This window comes from Vanrija albida (genome assembly GCF_041260175.1).
Source record: "Vanrija albida strain AlHP1 chromosome Unknown contig_7, whole genome shotgun sequence".
Taxonomy (NCBI): domain Eukaryota; kingdom Fungi; phylum Basidiomycota; class Tremellomycetes; order Trichosporonales; family Trichosporonaceae; genus Vanrija; species Vanrija albida.
Window position 1 is genome coordinate 1673863 of NW_027191426.1, and position 12830 is coordinate 1686692.

General features: G+C 61.5%; 5 protein-coding genes and 1 non-coding gene across 6 annotated transcripts; 2 read left to right on the forward strand and 4 right to left on the reverse strand.

The window, feature by feature from the left end:
- Positions 1-54: 54 nt before the first annotated feature.
- On the reverse strand, positions 55-2525 carry ARP8 (Actin-like protein arp8; the record flags this gene model as incomplete). The annotated part of the gene is made up of 6 exons (XM_069357489.1): positions 55-262; positions 301-875; positions 909-1412; positions 1448-1987; positions 2024-2201; positions 2239-2525. 6 exons carry the CDS (start codon positions 2523-2525, stop codon positions 55-57), a joined length of 2292 nt encoding a protein of 763 aa, XP_069205426.1.
- A 255-nt stretch (positions 2526-2780) lies between these two features.
- Q8F55_009116 lies at positions 2781-2873 on the reverse strand. Its single transcript has one exon. It is a non-coding gene; the product is annotated as a tRNA-Leu (tRNA).
- A 136-nt stretch (positions 2874-3009) lies between these two features.
- NIT2 (Carbon-nitrogen hydrolase) lies at positions 3010-4122 on the reverse strand (the record flags this gene model as incomplete). Its single annotated transcript, XM_069357490.1, has 5 exons — positions 3010-3103; positions 3140-3377; positions 3420-3684; positions 3725-3985; positions 4018-4122. The coding sequence occupies 5 exons, from the start codon at positions 4120-4122 to the stop codon at positions 3010-3012; spliced, it is 963 nt and encodes a 320-aa protein (XP_069205427.1).
- Positions 4123-4462: 340 nt separating this feature from the next.
- REV3_1 (DNA polymerase zeta) lies at positions 4463-5756 on the forward strand (the record flags this gene model as incomplete). Its single annotated transcript, XM_069357491.1, has 3 exons — positions 4463-4487; positions 4522-5701; positions 5747-5756. The coding sequence occupies 3 exons, from the start codon at positions 4463-4465 to the stop codon at positions 5754-5756; spliced, it is 1215 nt and encodes a 404-aa protein (XP_069205428.1).
- Positions 5757-7189: 1433 nt separating this feature from the next.
- REV3_2 (DNA polymerase zeta) lies at positions 7190-10032 on the forward strand (the record flags this gene model as incomplete). Its single annotated transcript, XM_069357492.1, has 5 exons — positions 7190-7454; positions 7523-8015; positions 8054-8756; positions 8798-9363; positions 9405-10032. The coding sequence occupies 5 exons, from the start codon at positions 7190-7192 to the stop codon at positions 10030-10032; spliced, it is 2655 nt and encodes an 884-aa protein (XP_069205429.1).
- Positions 10033-10320: 288 nt separating this feature from the next.
- Q8F55_009120 (uncharacterized protein) lies at positions 10321-12719 on the reverse strand (the record flags this gene model as incomplete). The annotated part of the gene is made up of 5 exons (XM_069357493.1): positions 10321-10584; positions 10628-11085; positions 11123-12222; positions 12285-12611; positions 12712-12719. The coding sequence occupies 5 exons, from the start codon at positions 12717-12719 to the stop codon at positions 10321-10323; spliced, it is 2157 nt and encodes a 718-aa protein (XP_069205430.1).
- Positions 12720-12830: the final 111 nt, after the last annotated feature.

Here is a 12830-nt window from a genome sequence, read left to right on the forward strand (position 1 = left end):
AGTGTATCTGTCCCCCATGTAGCGCCATGCATGCCAAGCCGCACCACACGCCCCTCACAGGAACATGTACCTGTCCTGCAGAGCGCGCGCGCCAATCGACTCAAACTCATCCGGCCGGATCCACATGTCGCTCAGCGACTCGAGGTTGCACATGACGCTCGCGCCCTTCCAGCTCACAAACTTGGGGTTCAAGTTTCGTGGTGGCGGGACGATCTGCACCTCGGGGACCGAGAAGCCGCGCTGGCGGAGGAGTGGAGGGAGTCTGGGGTCAGCTGCCATGTTCCAAGCGTAGCTGCCTACCTCTCTGCGATGAACGGCGCGAGGCCCTTGAGCGCCGACCCGCCGCCGATGAGGAGCACCGACGAGGCGGCCGTCTTGACCTTGTTCTCCGAGGCCGACTGGGCAATTGACGCGGCGATGGCACCGTCGAGCGGCGTCTTGGACGCCTCGTACGGGATGTCATATGACGGGCCCTCCTCGGCCGGCGCGCCCTCACCACCCTCTGGAGCAGGGGTCGCATTGGCCGACGTCGGCGCCGTGGGTGGGAGCAGGCTCTGGCCGAGGAGCTGGGCCGGAGCTGGGGTAGCCGATGAACCCGCATTCGGCGACGCGTTCGCCGTCTTGACTGCCGGCACTGGGGTCGAAGCACCGGCATCCGATTCAGCAGCTGGCGTGGACACACGCGGTGCAGGCGTCCCCTCTGCACCGTCACCTCGTGACTCTGTCACCTCGCCCTCCTTGGTGGGGAACAGGTGCGCGGTACACGCCTTCATCGCGGCCGTCGGCTCGCCGTACGTCGACTTGAGTAAGTCGGTGACTTCGCCAGAGGGGTTGAACAGTGACGCCGTGCCCTCGGTCTTGGTGTCAAAGTCGATCTGCCGTCAGCACCGCACACCACCCAAACCCACCATTCTCGTGTCAAACCAGCACAGCGGAGCCAGCACATTCTCGTCATATGTCCGCAGGTTGTACTTCTTGGTCAAGCCCTCGGACAGGACGTAAAAGTCCCATGGGGTGTTGGCCACGAGGTGCTCCTCAAGTGTGCAGATGCGGATCTTGAGGTTATCCAGCATGATCCAGTCCTGCGCGCGCGCGAGGTCGACATCTCTGTAGGGGAACGACGAGCGCTCAAGCAGCGCCATCAGCCCCGCTGTCACGTCGTCGCCACCAAAGGACAGGGTGATGCGTGTATCCGGGTTGACCATGCCCTCGTCCACGCACGTAACCGACGTCTCCTGCGATCCAATGTCCACCACGCACGCCGACGACATGCCTGCAGAAAAGATGGCGCAGTAGGACTCCTGGTGCACCGCAATCTCCTTGAAGCCCATGACGGTGAGGATAAGATTCGTGAGCTCCTCGACGTAAATCCGGTCTCCGTGGTCCGGCACAATAAGCACAACCGAGTAGTTCTACGCCATCAGCACTGCACAACATAGCCACCCACCTTGAAGTCCTTTGGCAGAATATCCAGCTCAATCCGCAAGCTCTCCACAAGAATCGTCGTCAAGTCGTCCAGCAACAGCTGCCGGGAAGTCCAGTCGCGCGAGTTGAACCGCCGCCGCAGAATGGGGTAGCGCACCGTGTATCCTGCGGATGGAGGCAGTCGAAGCGCCTCGGTCCCGACGACAAACTTGCGGCCCTCCAGCTCGGTCCAGTCTATCCTGTAGGGGTCGTTGTGCTCGGGGATGTTCTCAGGCTTGGCACGCGCGTTGGCAGCGTTCACGCGCGATCCCTCCTTCCAGTCCGTCACGAGCTTGTTCGCGCGCAGCCGGTTGCGGAGGTAGTCACGCAAGTGGCCGATGTTGGAGTCCCATTCTTCTTCGGCTGGCCGCTTGCCCAGCACCGGGGGCGACGACCCGCCGACGGTATTGTTCGGCCGCGCGATGCAGTTTGGCACCTCGTGCGGGTAGAAGTCGGACGCACGTCCGAGACGGAGGAACCGCGATCCCGGGTGGATGATGAGGATCTTGTTTAATGGGTTCTCCTGGGCGCGTTAGCTCAATACGGCACCCCAACGCACCACTGGGAGGTCGTCGACCGGCCCGCCGTTCTCCTGTTCGCGCTTCTCCCTCTCCAGACGCCGCTGCTCCTCGATTGCCTCCTTCTCCTTCTTGACCTTGGCGACACTCTGATGCCGCACAATGTCAACGTTGGATTCCTTCTGCAAAAAGTCGCCCGCCGGGTTCCTGACGTTATACCTGGATGTCAGTTACAGCGTCGAGGAAGGCAGCTCACATTCCGGGCACGAACGCCGTCGTGTACGCGATCATCTCCTCGGGCTTGACGACCTTGGCTTTGCGCGATGTTCCCGACTTCTTCTTGGGCTTCTTCTCCTCCTTCTCGCCGTCCTTGTCGGCCTCCTTGTCCCCTGCATTCGCCTCCTTGTCCTCCTTGTCGGCGGCATCTACCGACTGCTGTGATGCGTTCGGCGGGACGTCGGCCTTGTCGTCCTTTTCCGCGTCGGCGGCGTGCGGTTGCAGGTCGCCTGGCCCAGCATTCGGCGAGCTGGGTTGGGTATCCATGGTGGCGTGTGGGATGGGGGAGTGTAGGATGCCTGATTCTGTCGAGTTGGCTCGTCTTTGTATTGAGGTGAGGCCCAACGGGACCAAAGAGGGACGTCGTTGAGTGACATAACAACCGTCCAAGGTGGAGGCCGACAAAGTCACTCAGTGACAATGCCCCCACTCAAATCCGATGCCACGAACTTGACCACTTCCTCGACCTCCTCTACCTCTCCCAGACCAAAAGAGATCTTTCTGAGAGACTGAACCCTCTGCTGACGAGAGTGGGATTCGAACCCACGTCCGAAGACTGCGGATATGCATATGCACACCTTAACACAGCGCCTTAGACCGCTCGGCCATCTCGCCGAGACACGTGATTGGTGTCTCGAGCGCGGGTGCGAGCGTGAAGAGCAACCGACTCCTGACGCCTTGTGCACCCCATTCGCTACCATGGCCCATTCTACCCTCTATGCATATGCCCAGAACTACACCCAAATGTGTGCTACTCAATGAGGTGAGGAGGGAGCTCCTTGCCCACAACGCCGTAGATGTCGGACCGCTTCTGGAAAGCTAGGGGGATCTGCTTCCTCGTGCCCCTGTGTGGGTCAGAAGTGCAGCGATGAACGACCTACGTGACAGCCTCGAGGTCAATGTCGGTGAGGAAGTACTCGCCGCCCTCGGCGTAGACCTTGTCAATAGCGGCCTTGTCGCCGTCGTCCTCAACGCTGCGGAGGCGACCCAGCTGGCGGCCCCAGGGGTCAAACGCCAGTGCCTCACCCCACGACGAGCGCTGCGGGTTGTGGGCGCCGTACTGCGCCGACGCAAGCACGTAGACCTGGAACTGGATGGCGATACCGCGGAGGAGAGTTGCTGGGGAGCAGGTCAGGCAAAGTACGTGAAGCAAAAACCTACCCCAGTGGTCCTTGCCCGTCTTGAGGGTGAAGGCAGAGGGGAAGGTGAGGATATCGGCACCCAGGCGGGTCTGGATAATATGCAGCTCGGGGAATCGCAGGTCGTAGCAGATCTCGAGGCCGATCTTGCCCAGTCCGTCGACAGCGACGGGAGCCACAATCTCCTTTCCAGGGCGGACGCGGTCCGACTCGCCCGTGCGCTTGGGCGCGGGGACGACGCCATCCGCACCGACTGCCTGCTGCAGCTCGACATCGAACAGGTGGATCTGAGCATTGGTTAGCGACTATGGCGATCCGCACTCTCACCTTGCGGTACCTCGCCAGCAGCTGGCCCTCCGTGCCAATGAGCACATGGGTGTTGTACACCCTCAAGCTGCCCTCCGGCTCGTCGTCCTTCTCATCTGCCTCAGGCAGGTCGTGGACACCAGCAGAGATGACAACCCCGAGCTCCTTGGCGAGCGCCTGCAGGCCCTGGGTGTACTCGTGTTTCGAGAGCGGAGCAGAGAGCTGGAACGTCTCGTCGGCGCTGCGGGCGATGAAGTCGGCCGCCTCGGGGAGAAACACGGCCTGGGATTAGCGGGGATCGTTCAACAACCCACCTTGGCTCCCTCGGCGACGGCATCGCGCACGACCTTGGCCGAGACGGCGAGGTTGTGCTTCACGTCGTGAGTCGACAGGATCTGGGCAATGGCGACTTTTGTCATGGCGGCTGGTGTGGAGCTGAAGGGACGAAAGGAGTGGGTATACACAGTTGAAGGGAGAGAAAACGATGCTCTTACGCGTGCGAGAAGAGTCATTAGAAGTCTGGAGAGATGCTTTCCAAGCAACGACCATCGGCCTCGTGCGATTATCACGGCTCATGACGTGCGAGCAGGGTCGGGCAAGCGCGGGGTCCCCGCGACTCCACCAAAAGTCACGTGCACAGGCCGCCATACGACGAACCGTCGCCGTAGATGACGGTGTTCACGGCGCGTTTTGTTGTTGTTGGTCAATCATCGCTCTCCGCGGTGCCATCGCGCACACCGACTGGCAACCATCCCAGCCATGTCGTCACAAGGTGGTCCGGAGAGTGAGTCGATTCCCTCGGCACACGCTGACCCCAGGCGAGCCAGCGCTCAGCTTCCGGATCACCCACATCACGACCACAATGGCGCAGCCGCTGCCGTCATTGCGTTCGCTGTACGTGCCCTCAACGCTGCCGACTGCCGTGCCGCCCGGGCTCAACCCACACTTGATGCCCGTGATACGCATATTCGGGACCACGCCTGCCCAGCAGAAGATCTGCGCAAACGTGCACATGTGCTATCCCTACTTCTACGTGCCCTTTCCCATGGACTCGATCGACCCGCTGCGGCCGGAACGCGTCGTCAAGCTCTGCCAACGGTTTGCCGTCAGCCTCAACCATGCCCTCTGCCTTGCTCTGCGACAGAATCCGAGCGGCAAGTCCGCAGCGGCCAACTTCGCCGGTGGGACGGACCCGAAGCACCTCCATGTCGTGAGCGTGCTGCTCGTCAAGGGCGTCCCATTCTATGGGTACCATGTCGGCTACTCGTACTTTCTTCGAGTGACCCTGGCAAACCCGAAGCGACTACATCTTGCGATGGAGCAACTCCGGAAGCCAGTTGTTCTTGGCCGAGAGTGGCAGCCCCACGAGGCTCATCTGTCCCATGTCCTCCAGTTCATGTGCGACTTTGACCTGTACGGCTGTGGTACGCTCAACCTAAGTGGAGGGACATTTCGTGCCCCTCTGCCTCAGAACGACGACGACGCCGATGTGCCACCGGGGCGAATAACAGAATCGACTGTGCCTGCACACATGGTGTATCCTGTCGGGATGGACCCTTCGAAGGACACCCACTCGGCGCTGGAGATTGACGTCCTTCCACACCAGATACTGAACCGAAACCGGCTACAGGAACGACCGCTGCACCAGGACTTCATCGAACTTCTTCATCAACCCTTGCACCCAGAAGAAAAGCTCGTGCCGGCCATGAAGGAGCTATGGGAGGATGAACGACGCCGCCGGATGGCCAAGGGGCTCGGCACAAGCGAGATCGCCATGCTTCCTGTCAGTGGTGGCGGACGTGGGCGGACGATGGAAGAACTGGGCTACAAGGTTGAGGGGAAAGATGTTGAGAATCGCGGTGGCGACTGGAAGATATCCGAGGAGCTGTGGGAGCTGCTTCAAGACCGCATGGATATTGAAAGGAGGCGGCGGGGCACCCTAACGTTCGATCGCTTCTCACGAGACTTGGCAAATGGCAAGGAGGGTGAGCGCAAGAGGTATGATCGGGTGAGTTCTGTTCGAGGTACACGGCTGACAGTCAGTGGATCATGACGACTTTCGAGGCGGTAACTTCGCATTGGCCGAAGACGGCGCGCACACAGCGGACACAGCGATCTGTACGGTCCGTCGCCACTGTCCGTGGGGCGTCGTCCCCGGCACCTGCCGACTCGTCCCCGCCGCCGCCGACATCCCCGATCCCAGATGACGAGGAGGAGGTCAACCCTTTCGATATTGCTGCGACCCAAGCAGCATCGCAAGGTCGTCCGGTGGAGGTCGAGGTCGATGCCGCTGCGGTGGCTACGGACATCAGCGAGGACACGAGCTCGAATGACGAGCAAGCACTGCATGAGGAAACGGCGAGGTTACATGCCCGCCAGAGTCAGCATTTTCGCGCAACCCAGCGCGTGATCGATGAATTCGAGCTAGACGATGAGGCTCTAGACGAGCTGTTTCGACAAACAGTGCCTGCGGAAAACACGACACCGCAGCGGCGACGATACGCCACTCCGACAAGCACTCCAGTTGCAACAGTCAAAAAGGAATCACGGGTCCGACTTGCGGCCGAGAAGGCAGGCTTCGCTGACCTGAATACGATCGCCGACATGTCGTCGTCCTTTGCTGTGTCCTCTCCAGGCAATCCGTATGCGGACCCCCAGACGCCGACCCGACAAAAGAGCGTAACAACTGCGCAGGTAACGCTACCCAGCTCACTTGTCCGCAACATCTTTGCGAGATCCAGATCGTCCGTGTCGGCCTCGCCGGCCCAATCACCGTCAAAGAACAGGATATCGCCCAACACTGTGATGCTCCCTCAACCGAAGCGGTCTTTTGCCAGGCTGTCACCAACCCCAGAGCCAAAATCGCAGGGGCCACAGGCCTCGTCCAGTCCCCTGATCCCCGCCAAGCGGCCAATACGCGTATTGACGGAGATCAAGGCTGCGGAAATCGAGGTCCAGGCGGCACCGCCCATAAATGAACAGGCCACGCCAATGTTACCAAGGCAAACGAAGCCAGCGTTGACTCCTACATTTGTTGACCCGGATGTCTTCGGGTCGACACCGATAACGAGATCTAAGAAGCGCGCAACGATATCGACGACTTCGGATTCTGGGTCTACGCCCGCAACAGCCAGGTCCAAGAAGCGAGTCAAGATCTCGAGCGCTGAAGACTCGGCATCGCAAGAAGTGCCCCCTCGCAACCCATCTCAAGTCCTGCCCAGCAACTCGACCGTCGCTGAGACCTCCGTGCAGTCATCTGGCTCCAAGGTGGGCCTTTCGTCAACGGCGTGGACGTTCCACGAGCCTCCACCATCCCGCGGAGCTGTAGCCGATACCATGGAGGAAAATGGGGTGGACTCAGTCGTTTATCAAGATCCCTACTACTCCAACCCAGCGGACGTACCCCTTCGCCCCAAGCTTTTCGCAGGCCGCGTGTTCAACGTAAAGAGCAACAGTGTATCAGACTTGCAGGACTTCCAGGCCAGTATGGCCACTCCGCGCCCTTGGCTCAAGTCGAGGCGGTTTCAGCCAGCGACGGCGCGGCACGGGTGGGAGTTTGGTCCTCCGCCACCCAGCCGGCGCGATGTTCTCAAGTACTTTGGTCAGGACGAGGCGAAGCCAACTCAGAGGCTGAAGCGGAAGTCACAACTCGCCATCCCGACCCAGAAGAACAAGTATGGGTACAAGCTCTCACAGAAGAAGCCTCAGCGAGAGGGCAGGAGCATGTCTGCTCTCTGTCTCGAAGTCTTTGGTAAGACAGCAACAGTCAGCACATGCTCACGCCAGCTCCGTCCCGTGGCCAGCTACTTCCTGATCCAGACAAGGACGAGATCGAGGCCCTTTTCTTCTGCTTCCAGAACGATGACGAGAGTTTGCTGGACTCGACTATCCATCCCGGCTACTACGCTGGCTACGTTATCATCGACGGCCCTCAGACCACGAACCGACGGGCGAAGCTGGACGGCATCCCTGTCACCTATGTGGAGAGTGAGCTCGACTTGATCAACTGGGTTATCGACACCACCCGTGAATGGGACCCCGACGTGCTCACCGGATGGGAGCTGCACAATGCGTCGTGGGGATACGTCTCTGCACGCGCCGACAAGGCCTTCAGCATGGACTTGACGAACGAGATCTCGCGCATGGTCGGTGGCGGAGCGTTGAACAGGAAAGACGGGTACTCTGCCCACCACACTTCAACCTTCAAGGTTGAAGGCCGGCATGTGCTCAATATCTGGCGAATTCTACGATCCGAGGTGACTCTCAACCAGTACACCTTCGAGAACATTGTGTTTCATGTTCTGCACCAGAGGTGAGCTGAGGTGGTCAGCGCTAGTAGCTCACAGCCAGGATACCGCGCTACTCGGCAGGCAATCTCACGGCACTGTGGCGCAGCAAGACGCCGGGACACACGGCTCTCGTCCTTCGGTACATGTTCCAGCGCGTCGTGATCTACGCCGAGCTCCTCGATGCCGCAGAGATCGTGTCCAAGAACGCAGAGTTCGCGCGTGTCTTCGGCGTCGACTTTGACGCCGTCATCTTCCGCGGCTCGCAGTTCAAAGTTGAGTCATTCATCTTTCGCCTTGCGAAACCTGAGTCCTTCGTCATGGTCTCGCCGTCGAAACAGCAGGTCGGGTTGCAAAACGCGCCGTTCGCAACCCCCCTGATTGCCGAACCGGAGTCCAAATACTACAACCACCCGATTGTTGTCCTCGACTTCCAGTCGCTCTACCCCTCCGTCATGATCGCCTACAACATCTGCTACTCGACCTGCCTAGGTCGGGTGGAGAAGTTCAAGGGGACTGACAAGTTTGGCTTCACCGAGCTCAAGGTCGCCGACGGCATGATCGAGCTGTTGAAGGACTACCTCACAGTGACGCCAAACGGCATGATCTTTGTCAAGCCGGCTGTACGCAAGTCGCTGCTGGCCAAGATGCTAGGCGAAGTGCTGGATACCCGAGTGATGGTCAAGAATGCCATGAAGGGGGCAAGGGGCGACAAGTCCCTCACACAGATGCTCAACGCGCGCCAGCTGGGCTTGAAGCTCATGGCTGTAAGTGCAGCTATCTCGACCCGACGAAGCTGACACTACAGAACGTCACATATGGCTACACCAGTGCCACATTCTCTGGACGCATGCCGTGCATTGAGATCGCCGACTCGATCGTCCAGACGGGACGCGAGACGCTCGAGAAGGCCCAAGAGCTGATCCATTCCCGTTCCGACTGGAACGCGACGGTCGTGTACGGCGATACAGACTCGCTCTTCATTTCCCTCCCCGGCCGGAGCAAGGAGCAGGCTTTCAAGATTGGCCATGACATTGCCGACACGGTCACGGCCATGAACCCCAAGCCCGTCAAGCTCAAGTTTGAGAAGGTCTACATGGGCTCGGTGCTCATGGCCAAGAAGCGCTACGTGGGGTTCAAGTACGAGCACCCGGACGAGACGGAGCCCGTGTTCGACGCCAAGGGCATCGAGACTATCCGCCGCGACGGATTCCCTGCGCAGCAGAAGATGGAGGAAGTGTGCCTCAAAATGCTGTTCCGGAACCAGGATCTGAGCGATATCAAGGACTTTTGCAGGCAGGAGTGGACCAAGATTCTGCAGGGGCGTGTCAGCCCCCAGGACTTTATCATTGCCAAGGAGGTGCGGCTGGGGACGTACTCGTGAGTGCACAGCGCCGGGCGTGGCTCACCCTCAGCGAGAAGGGCATCCCGCCCCCAGGCGCAGCGGTAGCCTACCGCCGTATTCTCAAGGACCCGCGCGACGAGCCGCAGTATGCCGAGCGGGTTCCCTATGTGATCAGCAACGCGCAGGGCCGCCGGCTGATCGATCGCGCACGCATGCCCGAGGAGATGCTGGCCAACCGCAGCCTGGGCATCGACGCAGAGTACTACATCCGCAACATGCTGATCCCGCCGCTTGCGCGTATCTTCAACCTGGTCGGCGCCGACGTCGAGCAGTGGTACGACTCTATGCCCCGGCAGAAGCGTGCGGGCAAGTATGGTGCGCTGGGCGGCATGCGCATTGACTCGCACTTTCTGTCCGCGCACTGCCTCGTGTGCGGCGGCGAGGGCGGCGAGGTGTGCGACGAGTGCCGCGAGACGCCGGCCGAGAGCGCCGAGACCCTCCTCCGCGCCGAGCACGACGCCCAGTCCCGCCTGCTCGACCTCCAGCGTATCTGTGCTAGCTGCTCGGGCACACCTGCGGGCGAGCGCCTCCTCTGCGACTCGATCGACTGCCCCATCATGTACACGCGCGTCGCGGCCGAGCGGGACGCCGAGGACACTGGGCGCGCGCGCCAGCTCGTCGCGCAGCTCGAGTGGTGACACCTGTCCGATTAGTGTAAAATGTTGTAACTATACCCCGCACAATCATACCCCTGTATGCACTTGCCGCCATGTGACAACTCGCATCACACTACAACTTGGTAGGACACAACATTTGGATTCACTACAAGACTTGGGGCTAGTGCGTGTTCTTCTTGTTCTTCTGATACTTCTCTCGCCGGTGGAGCACTGCCCACCGTGACATGCAATTGGGTGCTTGCTATTAGTAGGGGTTTGGGTAGGTTTGGGTAGGGTGGGTGTGTTGATGTTGGTAGATGAGGGGCCGGCCTACGCCATGGCCCAGGTACCGCCCTCGCCGCCTCCGTAGCGGCGCATGTCCCACTCGACGATTGTACGCTCCGTGCCAGCGTACAGCCAGTCGCCAGTGGGGTCGAACGCGACGCCAGAGATGCCCCACGTGCCGCCATCGACGCCGTGGCGGTTGTACCGGCGCGGCGCGGGCGGGGTGGGGGGCGGCGGGTCGTACGGGACGGGTACGACGACGTGGGTATTGAATGTACGGGCGTCGATGATGTGGATGTTGTAGTTTTCCTGTGGGGTAAGCTGGGTACCACTTGAGGAAAAATTAGCTTACCTCGGAGAAGACGAGCAGGTCGCGCGAGCTGCCCTCGGGGCTGAACTTGACGACACGGGCGGCGTCGCGCCCAGACGTGCTGCTGCCGAGGCGGGGGTCGCCAGTGACGGGGTCGATGAGAACCGCTGGCCGCTCGTCCTCGTACACGGTGTCGCCTAGCGTGTGCGACGTGACGGGCGAGGATGGGGCGCTGCCGTTAGTCGGGACCGAGGGCGAGGAGTGGAAGATGGCCAGGGGCTTGGACGTGCGATGGTCCCAGACGGTCACCTGGCCGTCCTGGCTCGCGACGGCAAACTTGCGGCCGTCCTTGCTCCAGGCTGTGCTGAAGCCGTAGTCGGTGGCGGCGCTGTACACACCGATTTTGCGGAACTCGCGGCCGCCGTCGAGGACCTCGTAGATAAAGACCTCGGTAGAGTCGCCGACGGTCACCATGGTACGGAGGTCGGGCGATAGCGACGCTGTGCGGGTTAGCGTCATCCGAAGAATCGTACCCACAGTGGTTGACGGCGAGCTTGAACTTGGTGCCTCCGACGCGTGTGAGTTTGCGGGGCTCGACGTCGCTGTCGTTGATCTCACGGTCGAGGAGCATGCCGCTGGTAGTGCGAGCCTGCGACTGCTCCCACTCGCTCCGCTGCTGCGCCACATGGCTGTTGGCCCGCGTAATGTCACGCGTACGGTCGCGGTACGTGCTCCAGCTTCCACCAGACGAGTAGGGGAGGCCACCAACGCTCGACGAGTAGCGAGGGCGAGCGTGCTCGCGGACGTCGGGCACAACCTGGGAAGGCTGGGCGAGGATGCCCTCGTTGAGCCCGATCGAATCATAGCCGTAGCTGCTTCCAAAGAGGGTCCGGGCGGGGGGCAGTGGGGTGTGGCTCATGGCGGCATAATCTTGCTCGTACCGCGAGGAGCCGGACGAAGTCGCCCGGATGGGGACAGCCGGGGCGCCCTCCTGGTCGCGCTCCCGCTCACGGTCGCGCTCCACTCGGCGCAGCGAGAACATTTTGACCGTCTGGTCGTTGTTGGACACAAGAATACGCGGCTCATCCGCGCGCTGCAGACGGGACCGGCGCGACGCCTCCGAGCTGGACGCGGGGGAGCGGTGCCGGCCGCCGCCGTGCGACGTCACGTACTGCGGCGACTGGGACGACAGGCTCGTCGTGTTGGACCAGCGGCGGTTGCGATCGCCCCCAAGAATGGGGATACGCCTGGCGTGGCCGAAGGGGATCGAGTTGGGGTACGTCAGCACCTGGGCGCCGCCGCCCGTGCTCTCGTCGTCAATGTCCATGTCGTCGTCTAGATCGTCGGCGTCCTCGTCGTCGCTGTCGCGGAGCGTCGTCTCGTCGTCATCATAGTCGTCAATGTCCCTCCGGCGCGGCTCGCGCTGCCCGTACATGCGCTTGACCTCGGCCTGGCGCCGGGCCCACCCATACGGGTATGACGGTAAGATTGTGATCGCGTTGTTGATCGACCTGCTCGGAAGGTTCAAGCTGAGCGCAAACGGCTTGACGGGCGATGCGCGCTGCACACGGTCGCCAGTGGGCAGGTCGCAGAGAAAGAGCTCTCCCTTCTGGCCTCCGCAGGCCAGGATCGCGCCGCTGCCGCCGCTATCAGCACCGTCACCGTCGCCTAGATAACAACAGGGCCCGAGCGCACCCACCTAGACGTGAGGCAAGTGGGCGTGAACCCGAGCTTGAAGAGCGTCTTGGCCGTATGCTGGCCGGTGAACGTCGCGCGCGGCGTATCAGCAGCCGCCGTAAAGGCAGACTGGGGCGGCTTGCCCTCTGGCTCGTCGTCGTCGTCGACATCGCGCCACCGCGCCTCCTCGATGGCCGTGCCGCGCGGGTAGAGGACGTGGCCGCGCGCGAGGGGCAGCACGAGGTCGCGCAGCTGCGGGTGGATGATGGTGATGTTTGCGGCGCGCACGGCGTGGGGTACGAGCGCGACGTCGCGGAGCTCGGACGAGCCGAGGAGGCTCGGCGATTCGCTGTGGGTGTGAGCTGGTTGAGTGGCGATCGCGGGGTGGGGCAGCGCAGCTCGCGCGTAGCTTGGCACTTGGGTGCTGCGCTGGAGCGGGGCAAACGCACCGAGTCATGCTGCTTGCTGCGCGCCGTAGTTGCAGTGTCCGTTGTTGTTTAGCGGCGATGGGCGGCGAGGAAGGGGGGTGCAAGATGCAAGAGGGGGAAAAGCCAATGAATGCACTGGG